Below are 24,521 nucleotides of genomic sequence, written 5' to 3' on the forward strand. Positions count from 1 at the left end.
TATATAAATGCAAGAAATGTCTGCCGAGGCGTGAAAACACGTTTCAAGTGTGTGACATTTGGCCACAGAGGGGCACTGCCTCCCCAGGACATGTGTGACACCTCAACAATGAAAAAGTCCTTTTCACGCAACAGTGGTTTCTTCCAGTTTCCAAACAGAACCACAGAGTTCAGAGTGACAGGTCAACACAACGGTAACATCACTGAGACGTTAGACCACAATGAGTCAAGAGTTATGTTAAACTGACAGAGTTTATACTTTATAAAGAATGACATTATTTCTGTTTGGGAATCTTGGGTGAAGGTACGGCTGTTGGGATGTACTGTAGTAACTGCAGTTTTTTAATAGCTGAATAATCAGAATATTTTTCATTATCAATGGTACAACTGCTCATATGTCCATAAAATTGTAGGAAAATCTAAAGTCAGCTACTACTACTACTACTCCAGGCGTCTCACAGTTTATGTTGCATCCACCCAGTGAACCAATTACCAAACCACTAACACAACTACTACAGCTACTACAACAACTAATACCACTACTACAACTACTACAACTGCCACCACTAATACTCCAACTACAACAAAAACAACCACTACTACTAATACTACTACTACAACTAATAATAATATTACTAAAACTACTGCTATTAGGACTACACACTTTTAAAAAAAATTAATATTTTTAAATGTATTAGTTTTAGTTCAACAAATTAAAACAATTTTTAAATATGTTTAAATATTTTTAAATGTATTAGTTATAATTCAACAAATTAAAACAATTTTTAAATAATTAAATCACAGTTTTTTGTTAAACAACGTGACATCAAGTATCTGAAGCCTGCAGTTTGAAGTATGTCTTTGTGTAATATTGTATTGTATTATACTGTTGGACGAGATAGTTGAATACAGATGTGTTGGTGTCTGTATTCTGTAGCACGTGGCCGTGACATCACGTGGTTGCGTATCCTTCTCTGAACCGTAACATCCGAGGATAAAGGAGAGAACATATGGACGCCTTCAGGTGTCAACACCAGTGTCTTAGTTTGTCTTCGCTGAAATAAAAAAGACAATAACGTCCCTTAAATCTTACTCAAATAAAATAATCCTTCGAACTCTGAAGTAATTACAATCCCTGCCACCTTCTCTTCACGTCCTTTTCACCGTGCGGCAGGAACCAGTGTGGCGCTTCATGTCACGTCCTCTCCCACCTTTTTTTTACTGTTGCACCAACAGTGGCACAGTCCTTAATATCCAGCATGGCTATCTGTGAGACCATATGTCCACAGCAGGAACACTGAGTGGCTGCCAAAGGGCCCACTCTCAACCAGCAAATAAATAATGGGCCATTATGTTCAATCATATGCTGAGCTGTAAAGGTCCAGAGCTCACAGGAGCAGTATGCAACATGCAACGTAGTGTAAGATTAGAAAATAATGCAGTCTTTTTTGGGGACATTTTTCTCATGACTAATAGCCTGGTGGCGTGGCTCTCTGCCAGCTGAACAATGACACGACCAGACGATGATCCAACATATGAAAATATGGAAATCTCAGCTGCAGTAACATGGAGATAAATGACTCGTCGGTGTTCTCCAGTCAGACTACGCCGCTTTTATTAAAACCTGAGCGGACATCGTAAATTCATGTCCAAGCCTGATGCAAAGCTAATTCTGGAGTTTACCTGAAGTCAATTCAAGGTCATGAATAGTGTAGAGGAAAATAGATGTAAATTTTTATGTTGTTTGTGCAGAATGATGCAAATGAGGCCCATTTTGGGTCATTTGAATCTCTGGGAAAACAGAACGTTCTTTTACTTCCACTGCTCTCTGCAGGTGGTCTCCACAGTGGATCGTCTGCCTCCATCTAACAGCACTCCTGCTCTCCTTATGCCGAGTACGTTTACTGTCTCTGTGTTTTTCCACATTTATCAACGGTTAAGTTTCTACTTCTTTTCCGCACGTTCACCTTCCATCTCAGGGTCATCTCTGACCTTAGATCCTGTCCTTCTGAGATCCTGATGTCTAATCCATGTTGGTCGATGCAATCCAAGATTTTAGCACCTTCACCATCCCCACACTTATCATCTCCATCCAATCTGCATCCAACCTTTTCTTCCCATCCTTTCTTAACGGTCCGTTACTTTAGGAGGTTGACCTCAGAAACCTAAAGCTGCACCACTCTCATCATGACTTCACAAATCTCATTTCCCATGTCATCCCACGCCAGCTATGAACCCATCTGTCCCTTTGACTGCACACTTTACTGCCATTACATTTCAACTTGTACGTGTAGTACATACCAAGGTCCTCAGTTTGCGACAACGTCAACCTATGGCGTTGCGTTGCCGCCATATTTTGCTGTACTGTCAGTGTTAAAATCCATAGTTTTGTAGGAGACCAAATTGTAGAGGACGATACAGAAATCAACAGCATACGTTCCATGAGATCTTCATTGCCGTTTGCTGGGACTAACACCATGTACAAAATGCACAGCCATCTCAACCTTTACCTGAGTTATCTCCATTTTCTTTTATACCTGATTAGCATTCAGAAACTCTTACGGCATATTTGAAATTTTCATTTATTCCCCTTGGTTTTTATTTCTCTGGTACAAAGGTCCAGGAGTCAATGAGAGGCCTGAGGTCAAGATAAATGAAGGTGTTTTCTATTAGGGAAGTCTATCACGCAGAGGTGGGGAAATGATTTCGCCTTTGGCTGAAACAAAGGGTAATTGATGCTATCGTTTATCTTGCATGTGGAAAAAAAAAAGATGATCAATGGAGCAGACAGACAGAGTCAAGGATCATGACAAGGCCGTCTGTCTGAGTTAGCAGTGTATTGATGTGACTCTGAGCTGCAAATTAGTCCAAGTGACTGTATAATGAAGTCGAGTGAAAGGAGAGGGAGAATTTTGGCAAAACAAAAGTTTTTTTTCTTCTTTTTTCCCCCTCTTCACTCGTGCCCACAGTTGATCTTTCCTCACACAGTAACAATTATGCTTTCATTTCTGGAAATGCAATCTATTTATACTGGTTTGTTATGCAAATATCCTGAGGAGTTTGAGTGAAGTGAAGTGGTTTATTATGCAGCAGCCTCACTGTTTCCCTGTGCAGCCGACAAAAAAAACAATTTATGTTTTTTTAAAGAGTGATGGCAGCTGTGGAAGACTGATAGTGATTGTAGTTAAATGTCAGTAATGGTGGTTTTAGACGCTGATTAACTGTTGTTGATACAAACAGTATCACCAGAGAGCAGCGCTGGATGCAGCGGGGACCAATCATTTCACATTCTTATTTAAAGCACTTTCATGTGCACTACAATCCTGATCAGCAGGGCCGGCCATTAACACAGTTTAGCTCTGGGGCTTATTTTATCAAAATTGATGTTTACAACTGAGCTCAACTGTGACAGGGTCCTGCTGTTATCAATAACAGGAGACATCAGAGACAGAGTCTTTCGGTGGGGAGACCCAGGAATGGGCTTTTATATTTAGGGTTTTTATGTGTGATGCATGGAGGTATGTATGGAGCTGTAATTAATCAAATATTGCATTAGTGGAGCTGCCAAAAGATTGAAATTTTAAATGTAATCAATCACAGAGTAGGTGTGGATTTATTGCAGTTAATCATAATTAATTGTGCTTGGAATTAATCATAATTAATCACAATTACTCAAGATGAATCAACATTCCTAAATATATAGGATATCACTGGATATTGCTTTTGTCATTGATTCAAATAATGGAATTATTTAAATGGATAAATGTTCAGATCAAAGTCATAATCCAGAATTGGGTCACCAGAGTTTTCACCTTTTAAAGCTTTTTGTATAAAAAGTCTGAATATAATGAATTTCATATAATTGTATTTATGGTTTTGTATTCCTTATATAATATAAATCACTTCAGTCTAATTACAACAGTTTACAACAGCTAAACTCCAGGGATTTGACATTTGAAGTTCAGCACAGAGACTGAATACCACAAGTCTGGAGCTACACCTGACTGATTAATTATTCTGGAGTCATTATCTCGGTCCAACATCTCGGTCCAGCACAAATGTTCCACTTTACAACCAAATTATCCTTTGTTTAAAGCCACCCCCAGACTCGGTCTTTCTGAATCGTACAATCTCTCCATTCCAGACAAAACATTTGCTCTTTTCGTCTTCAGGGACGGAATCGGCTTCATGACACAGTTTCTGCTGTGAGACTTCATTCATCAAACCTGTCTTTTATTAGCCAAAATTTTTACTCTTACACTTCTTCACTGGTGTCTAAAGAGGGACAAATTGTTTTTAAAGTGTAAAGTACCTGAGGATGAAGGAGTTAAGTATTTTAACATTATTTCACAAGGCATTGTATTAAAATGTAATATGACATTTTTTATTATACTAATGGTTATACATGAACCATGGTATAGTTAAAAATAATAATGTTCAACATCAAAAGATTAAAACGAATATTTAATTTATTATTAAATAATTAACTAACCTAAAAAAACAACAACAACAACAAAATTACATCTTAAGAAAGAAGTTGAGGACTACATTAAAAAAATTATATCTTAAGAAAGAAGTTGAGGACTACATAAAACCTGTCCAAGTGCCACAACTGGCCTGCAGTCCCCACTTTGGATGCAGCTGTTTGTAATGATTATCCGTTCGGTTTACCAGCCACCTGAAGGATGTTTTATTCATCAACTAGTCTTTTATGTAGAAGTGATGAGAGTCAACACTGAAGCTCCAGCTTTAAATGTTATCACTGTTATGAAAAGGGTAATATAAAAATGCTGCATCACTGTAGAGGACGCCGTTCAGATGTTTAACGACTTGTAATTTGCTAATGAACTCCAAAGGCTTGACTTGGACCTGCACCAGGAGTCATGAAAATAACTCCTGCAGTCGTCGCATCGACACTAATAACAATTTTGGAGCGCATCACGCCGGCTATATCCATAATCAAAAGTGAAGTTGACTCTGACTCCGACGTTGGGCAGGAAGACGCTGCCAAAAACGAAGCATTAAAAATGGATGTTTTCCTCCGTCAGTGACTCATCACTGATCCAGGGGGCGAAAAAAAAAAATGTCGTCGTTCAGTGAATATAAATCAGGGTCGTGAAGTCGTGTGAAAAATCACAGCTGTTGTGTGAAGATTACAGTAAAGCTTTAGTTGAACATCACCTACCTGTCAATCACACAGTCGTCCACCGTTAAATATTTTTGGACATTTGATATCAGTATTTGAGATTTACGTATAAACTACTTCGAATTTGAAGACCAGTTTGTTTTATATTTTGTCTAAATTTAAATATGCTATGTTATTTTTACAAATCTTGGACAAGTGAACACAATGACTGCCACCATTAATTAAATGTGTCATTAATTCATTCATTAATTGCACATTTTTCTGTCTTCAAAAAGCCAAATGACAGTATATCCAATAATCCCACTTTATTGCTGATACACATTCATTTCACAAAGAGTCTTTGTTTCACCAAAGCGCCACCAGCTTCAAATACCATCTCAACACCAAGCATGCATTTGTGGGGTCATAAGGTCAGACCCCCAGCTCAGGTCAGACCAGCCACAATGATCCAAGGACAGTTAGTAAGTCTACAGCTGACAAGATGACTGACAGTTGTCAAGTGGAGGGTGTTCAGGACTGTAGACCGGATCAAGGAACAAACACTGGTTTCTACAAGCTGTTGTCAAGACCCAGAATACTGACTGAAATCCACCAACGCTATGAAGCTAGAGTTACACCTTTGTACTTTTTACTATAAATGATTCCATCATACGGATTACATATTGATTTTTTTAAAAGTAATTAGCAAATGTTTGGATATATTTTGGTTAAATAGAAGCTAACTTTATTTTGGGATTTAGTTATAATTTATATTATAAAATACAAACACTGTTGAAAACTGACCTTTGACCCCTGAGTCGCTGCAACATTCTGACATAAGATATTAGCTAGAATAGTCCCACAGAGCAGAGAGAGAGCTGCAGTCGACCTTTGTGCTCCTATTAATCACCTGTCAGTCAACACAACAATGAGCATGTGTGGCTAAAGGCAAACATTAAACAACTAACAGCGTCCCCTGCAGGTGCAGGAAATCCCCTTACTGTCACCAAAAGGCAATTTCAGATCTGACACATGTAAAATCGCCTCTTGACGCCCATTTTACCAAGGGAAATAAAAGCCATACACAGTGGTGTGTGTGTTCCTATGTGTGTGCGCATGTGTGTGTATGTGGGTAGAAATAAATATTGCAGGATCTAGATACCTTGGAATAAGAAAATCTAATTTTGTCTGAAACAACTTAAATGCTGTGTGAAAATCAATATTTAATACTTAAAGGCGGCCCTGAAGAAAAAAATAAAATAGACTGGGGAACAGAAGAGCTTCGGTCTGAGGATTGGTGTAAAGGATCATCTTCCTTCTCTCCTCAGTTCAGCTATCCGTCTGTCACATTGATAACCTGTCAGGAGGTGATTACATAAAGCACATCTTTAAAACATGAGGTGTCAGAGTAAGGGGCAGTTTGTGTGTGTTTGTGTTTGTATGCCAGTAGGTAGGTCAGCACTGTTGTACGTTGGCTGCACACTGATGCAACCCTGTCTGTCTGGTTTGCAGCCGTAGTTTGCTTCCAGTGATTCTCGCTTACGTTGAAGCTAATATGCTACTATGAGGCTAAACCGAAGCAAAACCACCTGACACTGGAGATCCTTTGAAGGTTGTTAAACAACGTAACTGCCGTTGTAACCAGACAAAGTTATGTCTTCAACATTCAGTTTAAGTAGTTAAGCAAAACTTCCACTAGGGGGCAGACTGTCAGACTTAATTAGCATATTTTTTCATTCCAAATGTGAGCTAGCCAGTCATAGCCGTGCTGTTAGTTTCAAACTGTTTCATTATTTCTGTTTTTGAATTGTTGTTTTCTTCTTCTGTAGTCCTTCCAATTTCCGATGGTACTGCTCCATTTCCTGCATTGCGAGCTTTCTGAAAAAGTGCTCAAATACACTTGTAACGAACAGAGAGGACGGACAGAAGGCTCCGTATCAATTCCTACACCTGAACCTGACTGGGCCTCGAACAGTATCCTGGACTTCGCAAAACCTAAACATGTGACTCTGTGTCTGCGCAAGACAGGCCAAAACATGTTCAATACCAGGTGTTCCAATCTTATCTTTATTCTGTTATTATGTCATGGAACGTGACTAAAACAAACTAAGACAGAAACAACTTCTTCACGTTCCCTGCTGTGGACCATAAATGGAGCCACAGCTTTATGTTGTCTGCCAGTCCGTGCAGGATCATTTGCTGTGCGTTCGCGGTCCCCAAACACAAACACGCTGAACTAAATCGAAAATTGCCGCCTGTCATGTAAACACCAGCATCTAAACCAGGACCCACTGTGTTTAACCTTTAGCTTTCCCACAAGATAACAGATGGGACACAACGTGTGTATGTGTGTGTGTGTGTGTGTGTGTGTGTTCAGACTGCAGGAGTCTGACATAAATAGTTTACATGCAGTAGCAGCATTACTACAGTACAGTGTACGCAGTGATACCACCACACCAACAGTGTTGATGTTAATGCACCTTTCTGTTCAGGCGGCAGCCCGTCATCCATTCAGAATTCATAAATTAGGCCTCAGGTTGCATCTAAAAGTCGAGAGAAACTAACCCTCTGACCCCCCCGCACCCCCGACACACAACACTGACACAAATCAGCAATTTCTGTGACAGATCCTGCTGCTGACTGGACGTTTGTTACAGACACAGCAGACGATTTGCCTTCTAAGGCACGCTGATATTTGCTGGGTCAGGGTTTGTCACATGCTGGGTTACTGTTCTGCCTTCCTGGGCTCTCAGTCTCAGTCCTGAGGGGGAAAATGCTGCAATTCCAAAGAACAAAGAGGACAGCCCACATCAATATCCAGTAGCTAAGCTGTATATGTGGACATACTTTAACCACAGTAGATGTACACACACTGATCATCATCACCATTATTATCACATCATTGTACGTTGCTAAGACCGTCACTAATAACATTTCACGAACGGAGAAGGTTCTGGGTTCATGGCCCAGAGAACCCACCTCCTTGATGGCGCCTCCTGTGGGGGTTGCAAAGACTCACACTGTGAGTTTCCCCATCGTGGGAGGAACGAGGGACTATATTAGTCTGATTTTTATTAGAGCAGTCAAGGAAGATTGCATTTCTGCCTAAAAAGTCATGGGTTTGATTTCCTGGGATAGACACTTGAACCTACTCATCGTTTCCACTTGATCATTGTGACAACAACCAAAAGACGACCCCCACCCCCCAATAATACAGACCAAGACACAGGACCCTGCTACAAGAGTCCCACTGCCCCAAAGACCGCCAAGATCTTTCCTCCACCGATCCATCGGACAATGAACCACCGCACCAAAAAATGCTTTTTGTAAGTGTGTTAATGGTTTCAAGACTTCTCTTCTACCTGGAATTGCAAAAATGCCAAATTAAAATAACGCAGCTCAATGTTAGTGTTTCCAAACATTTACTTTGGTTCATCCACTGCAGAGTTTCCAAATCACCGTTTAATGTCACAGCAGTTATACACAGTCGATTAATCAACCAATTAGATCACAGAGAACTGACCACATGCGGTATGGATTACTATTTAGTCCCAATACAAAAGTTCCACATTTTCTGGCTCACTAACAAATGTTCTGAACATGATGAAGAACCTGGAGGTTCACTGTGACATCAGCATCCACTGTCTCAGCAGTGGATGTATTTTACACCAACAAACACAGATAAGCTAATGCATCAGTTCATTAGGCGACCACTTACCATGAAAAGGCCGCTGTGACCACAGAGCAAGCCCCCTCCCACACTGTAACTGTTTGATTCACTGTCACACACACACACACACACACGAGCTTGTGAATAATCGGAAAAGACAAAACACACTCACAAATCGGTTGAGAGCCACTACAGAACCCATCATTACGCGCGTCATTTGAACACAACAGTCGACTAATCTACCATCTAAGGGACAGTAGCAGCAGGTGGAGGAGAAGAAATGAAAAGGAGAAGGGGCAGGAGCAAGAGGAGAGGTATGAAAGGACATTGATTCAGAGGAGAAGAGATGATCCTCCAAACGAGGAGAGAGGATTTGTCAAAGACCCGTGGTATGACGGGCGTGAGGAGGAAGAATCAGCAGGTGATACTTTAGGAAGATGAGAAGAGGGAGGAGCAGATTGTCATGCTTGAGAAGATGTAGCAGAGGGAGAAGCCGGGGAGGAGCAGCAGGGAGTATGGTTTCATGATTGGAGAGCTGCAGCGGCTGCTGGAGAGTCTTGGAGAAGCAACAGGGGGAAAAGTAGATGACGGAGGGAAGGAGGGTGCAAGGGGAGGGCCGACATGAGGAGCAGCTGCAGGTAAGATGTACACACACCGAGGGTGATGCTGATGTGACAGTAGGAGGAGGAGGAGATGGCTTTGTGTGGGGGAGGAGGCTGCAGTGGGAGGCAGGAGGTAATGTTTGGAAAGGACCACGGAGGTGATGAGGCATCAGGGTAGAATCACAGAAGGTGATGTATGGGAGGAAAAACAGCGAGGGGAGGTGGAGACAGCTCTTCACAGAGTCACTGACCACTGACCACCAGCTGTGATTATGATTCCATGGGCGACAAAGAGCCACAACAGAACACTGATGGAGGAAGACAAGGTGAATAAAAGCACAAAACGTCAACCAGTACATGATTCCTCACCACATCTGACAGCCGACATCAGTTCAATGTTATGAGATTCAAATGTTATTTTCAGTATTGATTTCTTTTGAATTTAACATGTTTTGGAAAAATGTTAAGGTGCATTTAGGGGCAGGTCTGTGTCAACAGTCAATTGTTTTAGTCACTAACTTAAGCCTTAAAGTTGAAAACACACGGGTCAAGGTAGCATTTTTTTTTTTTTTTTTTAGAGCTGTGGTGCTCAATCTGAAGTCTGGAGTGGCAGAAAAGTACCTGAGAGTGGTGCAGGAAATGTGAAAGGACAGAAGGACTCAGGACAGATACGGTTAGGTAAGAAGCTTGATCAAAATCAAAAAAGTGACATCATTATGTATAGAACAGGCAGTATCTGTGAGGCAGGGGCAAATGTAGGGATGAGGGTAAACCTCGTGTTAGGGTTGATGTTTAAACTTATCTTATCTTTATCTTTATTTGTCATTGTGACACAGCACAGCACACCATGCACAACGAAATTTGCCCTCTGCATTTAACCAGGGTTGATGTTTAGCAGCAAAAAGAAAAGACTGTAGCCTGGACCTCATTGAAACCTGATTCAAAGTATAATGTGAAGACAATGAGGGTTGAGGAGAGAAGAGGCCAAGTGGATGTTGGCAGAGATATGGATGGAGAAATTGTCCAATCAGACAGAACGATAAGGTTGAGTGGTTTCAACATAGAGAGGGCAGGCTGAGAAATATCTGACATCGGATGTCAGAATTGAAGCTGCCAAGAAGAACACGTAGACTCCAGAGAAGAATGACAGACGAAGGGCGGAAGGACAAAAGGATGGTTGATGAAACACAAGAGTCAAGAAAAGGGTGAGGTGGGTGAGACAATCAGGTGTTGGCACCCTGAGAAAAAAAAACAGTTTCAGGAAAACCAACAGGAAACTGAATGATGGCAATCAATGTTCACCCTTGTTGAGAAAAACATTGTACAGCCTTGCAAAAACCACCAGAGGCAGTATTTGTTCTTCTTTCAAACTTGAATTTTTCAACAGAAGAGCCACAGCCCCTAGAGGATCCACTTAGGTACTGCAACAGGATTGTGACATTTGTTTTTTTGCACAGTTTCAACATAAAATCATGACTCTACGAACCTGTGCATTATTTAAATAGCTGAACATTTAATTAAAATTTAAATGATCGTTCATAAATATAAATTAATTATTAGGGCCAGTTCATTATAAAACACCGTTTTATGCAATAGAGTGTAATATGTTTGGGGTCTTTGGCCTTAAAAATGCAGAAGACCCCTGTTCTAAACCACTGCACGTAACTCTGACTACAAACTTCTAATTGTATTCTGTGTAGAAACATCTGCAAAAAGGTCACAAACTTGGACCGTCACGCGTCCCAATATGTCCAGCGGGACACATGTCAGCTGGTGTCTCCTCCATTTGGGACTGAAAAGACATGCATCTATGTCCTTCAACCACGTCTGCACCAGCACAACATTGAGACATGCTCCCCCGAAAAAACCCTCCTCCTCAGTCACCGACCACCACCACTTACCTTCTACTGCAAACACAGAAGTAATCCCCCAGAGGAGAACCAGCATGACCGACATGTGTCTAGATTTCCTATTCCCCAACATTATCCAGCTGTCAGAGCAAAATCCCACCAGAACCCAGATCCACAGTCACATCTCAGTCCTGTGAGTGTTGGTGAGAGCGCTTCACCGGCACAGCCAGCAGAGACTGAAGTGGAGACACAAACACACGCGCACTCTCTCTCGTTCACTCTCTCTCTCTCTCACTCTCTCTCTCTGTCTCTCTCGCTCACATATTTTTATCCAATCAGGAGAGAGCTCCTCACTTCTTAAACCAATCACCCATTCTTTTGCACCTGACCCCCACAGCTTCATACTCAATGGTCAGGTTTCGCTGCTAGCCTGCACCGCGGCTCTGTGGAGATATAGTGACTCCCAGTGGTCAAAATATAGTATAGCAACTAGGGTTTGAATCACAATCAATTATATATTTCTAACAATTTATTTTATTACTGTAATCCCTGAATAAAGAAAAATAAAATAAAATAATGGATTTGTGGACAAAAGCAATAGTAAATACTGTTATGAAAACATGACGAGAACACAGTCAGTGAATGTGATCAATGTTTGATGAATATTAAAATAAAAATGAGATGGAACTCCTTAGTGCATGTAGTCGTCTTTTTCTCTTTTTGTATGCCCAAGTTAGAGACCTTTAAAATTTGAATGCTCTTGCCTTATAGGGTTTTTCAACCTTCGGGTCGCGATCCAATGTGCGGTCACCTGGCATTCAAATGGGGTCTAGTAGTTGATTTTTTTAAAATAAATTCTTCATGTAAATGAAGAATTTACATGAAGAATTTAAGTTCAAATAAATTGCAGAATATAAAAAAAATCTGAACTGCTGCATCTTGATTGGTGGCTGGTGACTGGTCAACCGTCCAGGGTTCACCCTGCCCTTCCCAATTACTCCTGGTTCCAGCCAACCCCACAACTCCAAAAACGTTTAATAAAGTAAATTAAAAACTTGTCGACTTAATTATTCCTTAAAAGCCTCCTGGAATGCCATTCATTGTTGGAATGATAACATTCATTCCACTTTTGGTGCAAAGACTCAAACTTCAGTCCCCTGACAGCTTGGCAGTTGAACATCATTTATTACAACCAAAAAAATCCAATAATAAAAATTAAAAAAAACCCCACAGATTCACCTTTTTAATTTTCTGGCCTCTGCTTCCTGGAGTCAATTAAATGCCTGTAGTACTATCAAACTGGCAGTGGACTCCTCTGAGTAAATTAAACACACATGAAAAAAGCAAAAGTTGCACTAACAGTATTTTTTTTTTTAATTCCTTATCTTAACTACTTTGTGGCTGCTGTGAGACTGCCTATAATAATTCTTTTTTTTTTTTAGTCTAAGGTTCGGGCAGATAAGGTTAATTGTTGAATGATAAAAATTGGTGCAGACATGCTGCACTAACCAGGGAATGTCTGGAAACAACTGACAGCCTGAAGACTGATTTCTGTCTCTGCACTAACTGGACACACACACACACACACACCAATGTGTCCATTGATGAAGTGTGTGTTAATAATAAGGTTGTTTTTTGTTTGTTTGTTTTCTGGGGTTTTTTTTCCAAGGTGAGTTTTCAAGCACAGCATGTTTGAATCCTTAATCTTTTTTGACATGTGACCTCCATTTTGACTTAAATACATTTCTGGCGCCCCCAGAGACGTTCTAGCCAGATTAGTGCCAGGGCCAAAAACCTAATGAAAGTAAAGGAACACAGTTGTTTAAGATTGTGTTTTTAATCATACTTTTCCAATAACGTCATTCCAGACCTAAGAAGGACAGCCATAACCAGATCCATCTTCAGATTATATTCATAAAACCAAACATGAAATAAACCAAAAATAAAATCCTTGACTTCACAGACTGTGGACATGGAGTATTGTTGGTGACAGATGGGACTGTGTTTGAAAGTGAGATTTTTAGCGACAGAATCAGAGTGAGTGAAAAGCAAAGGGAAGAAAAAGTGTGATGAAAAAGAAACAAGTATAGAGTATGTGAAAATTAAATAAATAAAAAAACATGACTTGATTTTCTGAGGTAAAAGGAAAAAGAAAATTCAGCTCTTTAATGTTAGTGATGGGCTTTGGCATGATGACGTGGAGCCAACTGGCCTTTAGTCAATCACTGAAGTGAACCTGGCACATTTACTGTAGGGACCTTTTAAAACCAATCAAAAATACAATCCAAAACTATTCCTCATCAAACTACAGGATATTTTCAGGTTCATATTTTCTTTCTTTTTGATTGTGGAGATCTCAGACTTTTCAGATTAAGGTATGGATCAATCAGCAGAGATAAAAATCAGGACTGGGAAACCTTTCTCCTGCGTTCAGTACTTCCAATATTGACAAGGTTCATCTGTCTTACCTAAAAGGTAGTAGTTTCAGCTCCCAGCCATCGTTAGTCATCTCTGTGAGACGGCTGACTGTAGACAGCACAGTGGCCTTGACTTTAAAAAAAAAATCTCACTCAATAAACACAAAAGGCTGCAGAGAAAAAGACTATGCACACATCAAGATTTTTAATGTCGAGAAATCAGTGTTTGACTGCTCCAGTCTGATCAGCAGGAGTGAAAACACCTGTGTGTGTGTGTGTGTGTGTAGCAGCACCTGTGCTGAATTAAAGCCTGCACCAAAAACAAGGTCACACCTAAACACTCCTGCAGCTGGAACAATTACCACAGTTCATGATACAAATGCCCTAAAGCAGGGATTCCTGCTTTAAGTAAGTGCCACTAGGGGGTGCGCGAGATTAAAATACAAATATGATGGCGGTTTAGAGTGTTTGTTTTTTAGTGGGATTTTTCCACACATTATTAATTAACTACATTCATTTAAAAATACAGGATGGTTTCGAATAGGTTAAAGTTTGTGGAACTGTTTTGTGGTCCAGCTTGGTGTATGGAGGGTTCAGTAAGAACGAGGTTGTATTTTCACTGGACCACATCTGTTTCCTTAAGGAGGACAGAATGTGTTTTTCAAGTACCCACTGTAGTACTGACACTTTACGATGTATTACACTGAACTGTACAATACCACTGGGACAGATGTTTGCTGAGCTAAACAACAATATTTGCACAGCGTACAATAGCTGTTGGTAAAATAAATAAATGTATATACTTCAAAGTTCAGGTGAAGTAGAAACTTTTCATGGAGTTTTATTAATCGGTGATTCTGATCCTAATGTGAACTTTGAAAAGATCCTGGTCCTAGACTTGCGTGAGGACTGATTACAGCTGATTGTTCCTGCAATGTTTCCAAACCGTCAGGATTTTTCTGATGTATTAGAAGATAAACGTGTTCTGATGCAACAACCTGATGTTGTAAACACAATGACGTCGATTAGGCCTCAATATTTTGTATATCCTCACTGTATATCCACCTTTACATTTAAACATATTCAGTTAAGATCCCACCAGGCTGTAGTTTTTAAATTTAGTAAACATTAAATTGATCCCTTCTAAAAACATGAGATTTAAACCCAGCATCCATGAGCGCACACACACAGCAGCAATCAAACTGTTTAATGATTTAATACACGTATGAAAAGGTTTGGCATTGTTACACAGCTGTGTTCCTGTGTCAGTGACGGTTGTTATGACCTCATCAATGACGAAGAAGTGGGCGGGGCCACAAAGGTGACGACAGATCACAGGAATAACCAGTGATAGTCTGCGGATATCCTGTATTTTACAAACATAAATGAAAACTTCCCGTTTGTGATCTGTGAAACACTGCCTCTTGTGGTGTAACGTGTGAATTAAATGAGACTGAAATATATGTAACATTATTTTTTAAAACGTTGAAGAAACTTTGTCTGTGCTTTGGTAAGACTGTGGTTTTCTTTTATTTTGAAATGCTAAGGTCTACAGTGAACGTGACGTAATGACAACATCTCAAAAGTTTGACGTGTTTTCTTTTATCTGTAAAACGTCAAACAAATGCGTTTATGCCGACACACACAACTACATCACAGGTTCGGGAGAATTCTTTGCTGTTTGACTTTATACTGTACATTCATGGCCGAGTATGGAGCCAGTCTTTTTTTGTTTTGTTTGTTTTTGCGAATCTACACAAACATTTACATCTTACAGAACGTTATAAAACAGAAGAAAAACAAGGTGTCGCTGAACGCACCACACATCTGGGCACTTAACATGTTTTCAAAAAGGCCGGAAACTGCAGCTAAATAAACCTGAAAGAAAATCCATATATGAACCAACAGTGTCCTCATCATCATCTTCATCAACGCTGGGTCTGTTTTTCTCTTCTTTCTTCTGTTTTTGTTTTGTTTTTACACAATTTCTCCATCCCCAAAAAATCAACTGAAACCAGCTCAAGGTACCAATCCATTCTCCGTTCAAATAAAAAAAAGAAGCTGAGCAGAAAAAAAACAGAATACAAAAAAATTCATCACCGTGAATGTTCCTCATGGTTAAAAGAAAATCATGAGCATTTACTCCGCTCGAAAATGTTCTTCTCAACTTCGCGAATATTTTTCCAACCACATTTTCTCAGTTTGTTCCACAGTTAAACCCTGCTGTAGGATTGAGAGTCTGACAGCAGGGGGCAGCAGTGGTCCATCATCGCTGACGCAGCAGGAGAACCAATGGGAACAGGAGCAGGAGGCTGCAGAGCCGGATCGGAGGTGAAGATGCTGCTCTGACTGGGTTATTATCCGGTGGGTAGGGGTACAATCCCGGTCGGTTCCGACGACACTGTCCACCCACACACGTCCCACTCCCTGAGCCGCTGATGTCATCACCTGGCGACACGGACAAAAAGAATGACTCAGCATTTTTAACTCTAATGAAGAAAATAACATTTATACATTTCACTGGAATAATTTTTTTTTCACTAACAATTTTTCAGTTTATTTATTATCAGTGTCAACAATGTTAAATTATCTTTTTTTTAAACAATGATGAGATTCTCTCCCAGTCACACAGGTATCTCAGATACTGTTAGAGTATATCTATAATAATATGTATTACAATAATATGTCACCTCAAACTTGGAACATGTTATTTTCATTCAAATTAGATTTACAATAGACGTATCGCCTAAAAGGCCCTAGTAAAAAAATTCCAAGGACTCACTGGCATCCTGGAAGTCCACGTCATTCCCCTCCAGGGCGTTCTTCAGCCTGTTGCTCATGATCTTCAGCTGCATGATCTGCTGTCTGATGGTCATGTCTGGCTTGGTGATGTCCAGCTCCACCTCTGGATTGTTGATCTGACTGGCCAGACCGTTGCCCATCACTTCTGGTAGGTACCTGTTGGAGGGGAAATCATGTGGGGTTAGCTTTGGCGATGCTAATTTTATACAGGGATGTCCGATACTGAACTTTTGCCGATATTGTCCAAACACTTAATTTCTGATTCTGATATCAACCGATACCATTACACTACTGAACACTTACAACGATTCTTACAGATATGACATAATTATGTCAATATCGGCCGATATTATGGCACATTCCATATTTTATTTTATCACCTTATCACCACCAGCCTGCAGTATACAGTGTTCCACTAGATGTCGCTGTGGACACACAGGTATTTACGATAACAACATTGATGCATAAACGCACACCTACACACACAGTCAGAGATTCATCAACATTTCACCGTCTCCCTCACACACACACACACGTGCGCGCTCTATCTTTCACACCTTTTGACTGTCGTATATTTCAGTTGTGCTCTACTCAGCATAAATGTCAGCACTTGGCTGTGATCCAGCTGTTTGAGGGTGTGTGTGTGTGTGTGTCTGTGGGAGATGGGGAGTCACGGGGGAGAGGAGGGGAGAGGGGTTAATCACATGTATGCATTATCAACACGGCATCAAATTGTTCTCTAATCCACTAATACATGGATCAAGAGCGAAACAAACAAACCCGGAGTCTGTGTTTGTGTTTGTGTTGATATCAATGATTTCACTGCAGGATTTGAATTTCCATGACGGGAAAAAAATCTCAACTCAACAACTTTGGGATGAAAGAAAATCTCTGCATTTGCAGCTTCTGGTGTGTGTGTATGTGTGTGCGTGCATGTTTGGATAGAACTGACCTTCTCTGAAGTCAGCAAGTACTAAACCTGCACACAACAGGTTTTAAATGATGTGTGATTAATGCAGTATATGCTACATTCAGCATTATGATGGAACGTGCTGCAGGATATACATACATATATATATATATACATATATATTCATGTGTTTTAACACCGGACTCGCCCGTTACCTGTCATTCCTCACAGCTGTGTATAAATTCACACCTCAGCCAGCTGAGATAATTAGGCTCTGGTGTGGGCATCGTTTACTCACTTGGCTTTGGTGATGCCGTTCCAACATTTATCCTGGATGTTGTTTCCTGCGGACATGTTGTTACACAGTGCAACAGGGACCTGGAGGGAGCTGGATCCAGTACTGTCTCATTTCTCTCAGCTTACTGGAAAGGTCTGACACCTGAGAACAACGGAACACAGCCATGATGAGTCATGATCTGTCACTGTGATTACATGGATTTGTTTTGGTATGCCGTTTTAGGTATTACTGTACAGCCTGAAGAATTAGACAAGAATTAGCACATTGTACTTGCTTATCTAAGTAATTGGTCAAAATTGCTGCAAATAATTTATCTTTATTCATCAATGTGAGATTCACAACCAGTGAAAAATAAATATACTCGTCCACTAGATGGTAGCAGATGGCTACAAAAACTTAAAAAAAACTGCCTGTGATCTTTGTGTCTTTCTTCAATTCCTGCAAGAATTAGCCCAGGATAAACGCAGAGTAAGTAAATTGTGAAGAAATTGTAACTAGAAAATGTTGTTAAAAAAAAATCAATGTATCAGTAACAACTACTTCTAAAATTGTTGTCTTTTTACTTCCATTAAGTTGTTATGCAACAAATACAAGCTTCTGATCTAATACAACAAATAGGTTATGCCAACTGGAAATTGTGTTGGTGGCACGTACTTGCATCTCCAGCCTGAGTCCAGCAGTGGGTGAAGGTTTGTAGTCGGACGCTGTCAGGGAGCTGCTCTTCCTCCTGTGTTCATTCAGGACTGGACTTCCTGTCCCTGGTTCACCTGGGTGTCCGCAGGTCTGATACACCTGTACATATGCACAGATGCAGGTCAGCACCGGAAGTTACGAATGTGACCTGTAATCTATGACTTAAACCACTGCAAGAGCTTCTTTCAACCACTAGATGTCACCCGAGATGAACGTTTAAAAGCAAACGACTTTTAGATCCATTAACTATTATGAAAAATAACACGGCCAATGTTTATTTCTAAAATATGCACATAATGTGGACAGGTAGATAAATACGAAGTTTAAACTGCTACATTATTATTTTGCCGTGTCTCACAGAGCAAAGGTGAAACCTCCAGCTGCCAGTTATCCCTTAAGTAAACAATTTTTCAAGAGTTATAATTACATTTCTCGATGAGTTTGCAACAAACACCTTGATCTAAGACCTGTAAGTAAAATTCATCCCATAAAGTGATGGATGTGGACTCAACAGACACATCACCAGGAGACTACAGATTAAAACTAAACTATGTTTATCTTACTTTTGCCGTGAAAGACTCCATGTTTTCCTGCTGGTAGTGAATGGCCTCATAGATCCAGGCAGGGATGGAGGACAGGACCACATCCAGACTGGGCTCCATGCTGAAACTGGCCACCACCTGAATCATGGTGTCTGAAGAGGGGAAATGGAAGAAAGAGAGCAGGTGTGAATTTAAAAACTTTTCTGTTCTTTTGAAAATTATTGTCTGATTTTCTTCATCCCTTGTGAATGGAATTTGACTGACTTTATAAGAAACAAAGTACAGACTAATCAGGAATGTCTGAATTTCTTCATCCCTTGTGAAATTTTGGAATTTGACTGACTTAGAAACTAAGAAACAAAGTACAGACTAATCAGGAAGTAGGGGTACTTAGCACCACTTACAGGCCAGGAAAGAGGAACAAACTTAGCGCTTACAAACAGAAAGTACAAAACAAATATATTAGAAATTCACTGTGATATTTATTTTAAACCAAGTTGGTTTATGTTGGGGTGTTAAAGTACAACTTCGCCTGATCAGTTTTTTTTTTTTACAGTAATAATTCAGTCTTAAATCCATCGAAAATAATTAGATCATCAGACAAACCATACCTGCAATCAATGGCCCAGAAATGCCACAAAGACAAACAAGAAAAGAGCAGATCAATCAGATTTGTTCCTATTTGATTTTTGAGATCTGGCCGAAAAGCAAACAACTGAGTGAATACTGATGAAAATAGTAATATTGATAATAATACCACTGCTGCCACTGGCACTTGAAGTATTGCTACACTGCAATACATCTTCTACAGGAGTTTACGCCCAGCCATGTCAGATGCCAAAGTAAACTCCTAACAAAGCGCAGCAGTCCATGAGTGATGACAGGTGATGTAGCCAGAGACAGTGGATGGATCATGTAACGCTGTTGGATGGAACAGAGGATGTGGAACAGTGAGGTGACCCTGAGGCGGAGATTTTTTTTCTCTCTCTCTCTTTGAAACACATCAGCAGAACGGTTCAACGAAAGCTGTATTTGAAAACCTTCATCATGACACAGCTGAAGGAATTATCGTTTATTCATTTCACTTCAAACACTTACTCCTTCACAAGGTCGCTGCGTTGTTGGGATGAAGGCGGCGTAAATGTAACCCACTATTCACACTCAAACTGCTACGTTAGCCTCGAGAAATCCATGTAAACACCGAAGGAACAAACAAAAAAGGATACAAAAGATACATTTGTACTATATTGATGCCATATCTGACATGTTGTGTTAGCAGCAGATATGCTGTTCACAGGCCGCCCCTAACAAGCCCCAAGGTTGTGGCTCCTCTGGGAATTGAACACAGGGCTCTCCTCTCTCAAGGTAGGTATGCTATCCACTACACTATGGAACTGACCAGACTCTGGACAGAAAGACTGACATCTACCACCGGGGCTCGAACCGATGATCTTCCTGTAAAGCTAAAGCACTAACCACTATGCCCACCGCATGGCTTCAGTTCAAACCGGTTTCACAGATGAGGTGTGACGTCTGTTCCACTGATCAACAGCTACAGAACATCTGGATCTACTCCACGGTTCAGTGACTGATTGGTACCTATGAGGTTCTGCCACTCGGGGTCCAGGTCGGCTTGGTTGGCCAGGCAGCCCTTCATGACGTTGGAGCAGTAGTTGGTACAGGGTTTGACGGAGGACAGGCCTCGGCAGTGGGGGCAGTAAACCAGCTTCATCAGGGCCTTCATACACTCTGGACTCAGAGACACCTGGTGGTGGACAGAGAATGTTGCATTAGCAGAAACACAACTGTTGTCCGTTCTCACAACCAGACCACAGTTAAAGGTCTGTGTGAACTGAAGAGCTTTAACTGAACAACGTCTGAACTCAAACAGGAGTTGATGCAGGAATGAGGGTTAAAATGGTTTTAATGTTCTAGGGCCCAAAAATGGTCCTAGAACCACTAGTTGGGGACATCTGTTCTAGGTTACAGGTATCACAGGTATCTCTTATTTCCGAATTTAACCCAGACTCAGATTCAATTTGTCATCTTTGTTTTCCAAGGGAACGTTATCCTCTTGTTATGCTGTCCTTGAAGTATCTCTGATTTAACTCTGTGACATAACGAGTCATGTGTCGGCTTTATCTGGTCTTTTCAGATGAAGTCTGACTCATTCTACTGTATTTCTTTTCACCTAATATTCAATATCAGATATTTTTTAAATGTTTTAAATGGTTTAAAGCACTTTTAAAAAACACAGTTTGTGATAAACTTACCTAAAACTAGCAGATTCTTCTGAACAGAATTATTTAGTGAAAATACAAGACATTACCTTAAATAATGTTTGCAAATAGCTGCGTAACATTAAAGACGTGTGTACAAAGAAAACCTGAAGCCCAGAGAGCGGGACTGAAGGTTCATCAGAGAAGAAGCCTAAAGGAAAGAACAGTTGGAGCTTCCTTTGACAGGCTTTAAACAGTACCCGGTTCCTGTTACACCTTCGCCTTCTCATCATTTTCACAAGTCCTCAAAGGTGTCACTTTGCACGGGGGAGTTATTTTACCATCACCCCTCACAGATGTGACCTAAGTCCACTCCTAACAAGGACAGACGTTCAAAAATGTTCCGTGAATCATTTATGTCTGGATAAACTAGTTTTTTTTTTACTTTGTCTGCATCGCTCAACAAATTTCTGCAAACCAGTTCAGAGCTGTTTGATCAATTACTGTCAGCATCAAATCTGCATCAATTTGCCGACGTGTCTCGGGGAGAAAATGGTCGCGTTGAAATGTGGTTTAAGTGCTGATCAGTTCAGAAACGTCTGCAGCGATAACAATAATGCAGCACGGACAAAAATTAATGCAGATTAGATGATCGCTGTGATGGATTACTCCATCGGTTGAGAGGCGGGGTGGAGGCTTTATTTTACTGTTAACATACTGATGCATGCTGGGAAGTTTACAAACCACAAGGGCAACATTTGCATTAGTTATTTAAGGTATAGAGACTGCCTGAGCTAAAACAACGGTTGTTTTACTGACACATATAAGAATTTTTCTTTTAGGGTTTGAGCCAGATTAGGCCCGTGTGCCACCAGTTGATGATCACTGACTTAAGTCTTCAATTGTAGCTGTTTAAATTGAGTAAATATGACTGTTTTATGGAAGCATATACGTTACATGTGTTAATTAACTGCTAATATAATGCAGAAAAAAACATCCAGGCCGGTCCTTTTTATCAATAATCATGACCACATGGGCTGAATCTCACCAAGAAATCTAAGGCGGGGTCAGCCGACACACATTGTCAAATATCAGAAAACACACAGACTTATTTTTGTTTTGTTTTTGTTTTTAAATGATTGCACAACTTCAGCACGTCATAGGAATCTGCTCCTGGTTTACAGCTGACGACGGGCGTCACTGAGGAAAGTGCATTCAAATGTCATGTATACAGTGGGATATGGTCCAACATCATTAACACTGACATTACCATATTGTATTGAGGATCTGAGCCAAAGAAAATCATTACGGTGCAATTCAACATTGACATGCTGGAAACAAAGCACAGAGAGTGAAGAAGCACTGACGAATGTTGTCATCAAATAAAGTATAAAGCCTGTTGAACAAAGCCGTGCGGGGAAAATACATCAGGAGCTAAAAAAAGAGTCGTCACGCCCATAAGTTGACAAGTCTGTTGTCACGCTTCCAAAAGACAGATTATTTCTGGTGGTGGATTGTGACACTTATTTTGATGATCCCTGCTTTTCCTTCTTCCAGGGTGGGGACATTTTTCCTGACAGTTAGGGTGTGACGCCAACGCATTCATCAAAAATGTTTTCTCACATCCATGCCAAGCATACACACACACGCCAGACATGTATATACACACACACATGCACAGAGAGGAAAAAAACAACGACGTCTTGATACAAAGGACAAACGGGGTCATGAACTTTCACGTCTGTTTTTCAGCTGACACACACACACACACACACGTGTGCTCACCTGTGACACCTTCCTGACCACTTCCCCGCTGATAACCAACCCCTGGATAAAGGACCGGGCCGTGACAAAGGCTCGGATCACCTTGGTCTTCATGTCACGAGGCACGTCTCCAAACGGCCTCAGTGTCTCCTGCTGCTTAGCAACACATTCCAGGTATTCCTCTGATAGGCTGACCTGATAAACATGACATATGATGTAACACAGAGGTCAGAGGTTAAAACATGGTGTCCTTAAAGTCTAAAAGAGTGCTAAGAGGGTGGCAGCTAGAGGGAGACAGAGACGTCCTCTGCGTCTTCACTTACATCCGCTGAGGCGGAGGATTTGAAGGTGCGCTCCAATAGGCCGGACCAGAACTCGGACAGGGTCTCGTCCAGGTTTAGGGCGGAGCCTCTGTAGTACTGTCGCAGGTCAACGTAGAGGTCGGTGTACAGACGGGTGTTCTGGGAGTACAGCGGGCCGAGAGGAGACAGGATCTCCTGGAGGGAGCGCTCGGAGTGGCTGTGCAGGTCGGTGAAGTAGGCTGGAGGAGGAGGAGGAGGAAAGAGGAAGGAGGAAACACAATTTATTCATCTCTTATCTCTTTATCTCTTCTTTTTTGTTGTCATGTATGGGATCATCATCACACCCACGATTCACACCTACGGACTGGGAGAGGAACACACAGGGAGAACATACAACCTGATGACCTTTTCGCTGTAAGGCAAGAACACTTACCACTGTTCCACTGTGTGGTCCATCATTATCTTTAATTGACGTTTATTAGTCTCCAATACTAAATTTGTCGGAGGGCCAGAATTTTCTGGACACCTCTGGGCCTGGACACTCAAATAAAATGAAACATAAATCACAATTTTTTGTCTAAGATTTTTGGACAGATTGGCGGGCCAGATTTGGTCCACGGGCTGCGAGTTTATGACCATAATCTTTTTTACTTCCTCGGAGAAAAACCTGGGCCTGTTAAGCTGAATATAAAGCTGATGAACTCACAGGAATTGAAGAAAGCCACACATGAAGATCATCTTCAGTAGCTCTTTCTTTTTTTATGTTTTATAACCATCTGGGGCCACCTAGTGGAAGGCTGTTTAATAGTTCAATCGAGTGATTGACAGGTTTCACGTGTCGAGAATATTGGACCAGTCATGTGTCTCAGCAGTTCTGGTCCAGGATTTTCCCTCATTGTGGACGTTTGCCAGCCTGTCCTAATGACGAGCAGATGGACGGCCACATTATTGCTACTGAGGTGGCCTTCAGCCCTCAGACTAATAATGCTGTCCTCCTCCTCCTCCTCTTCCTCCTTTCACTCACACCCCACAGTATTTCTCTTCTTCTTTTACATCATCTCCTCTGTGCTAACAACACGTTTCTCACTCGGTGTATTTTGGTTTTATCGGTGACACTTCTCACTCTTTTTATGCCTTTTCTTCACCCTCCCCACCTCCTTCTCCACCTCCTCAGATGTGCCCTGATCTGCAGACTTGACTCCTCTGTGGGTCAACAGCTCATTAGCTGGAACAGCCACAGCCCCGGGGGGGGGGGGGGGGGGCACCCCTCCTCTGTTCGGATGTTTGTGTGTGTGTGCGTGAGAGAGCGAGAGAGCGAGTCCATCAGG

At 41.0% G+C, this 24,521-nt stretch overlaps 2 protein-coding genes across 2 annotated transcripts in view; both read right to left on the minus strand.

Annotated features, from left to right (window-relative positions):
- Positions 1-11,682, minus strand: part of LOC103396227 (ephrin type-B receptor 1-like) — a 65,514-nt gene extending 53,832 nt beyond the window's left edge. Inside the window, exon 1 of the mRNA XM_017031224.2 lies at positions 11,298-11,682. Coding sequence (XP_016886713.1) covers positions 11,298-11,379 — 82 coding nt within the window. The 5' untranslated portion in view covers positions 11,380-11,682. The remainder of the gene's footprint in view (positions 1-11,297) is intronic.
- Positions 11,683-15,174: 3,492 nt separating this feature from the next.
- The window catches only part of LOC103396238 (glypican-1-like), a 35,981-nt gene continuing 26,634 nt past the window's right edge, over positions 15,175-24,521 (minus strand). The window contains 9 exon segments of the mRNA XM_008334252.3: positions 15,175-16,111; positions 16,446-16,621; positions 17,674-17,750; positions 17,752-17,814; positions 18,328-18,465; positions 18,930-19,060; positions 20,508-20,673; positions 22,913-23,086; positions 23,215-23,432. Coding sequence (XP_008332474.1) covers positions 15,930-16,111; positions 16,446-16,621; positions 17,674-17,750; positions 17,752-17,814; positions 18,328-18,465; positions 18,930-19,060; positions 20,508-20,673; positions 22,913-23,086; positions 23,215-23,432 — 1,325 coding nt within the window. The 3' untranslated portion in view covers positions 15,175-15,929.

The sequence above is a fragment of the Cynoglossus semilaevis genome, chromosome 2, assembly GCF_000523025.1.
Source record: "Cynoglossus semilaevis isolate Cse_v1.0 chromosome 2, Cse_v1.0, whole genome shotgun sequence".
Classification (NCBI taxonomy): Eukaryota; Metazoa; Chordata; class Actinopteri; order Pleuronectiformes; family Cynoglossidae; genus Cynoglossus; species Cynoglossus semilaevis.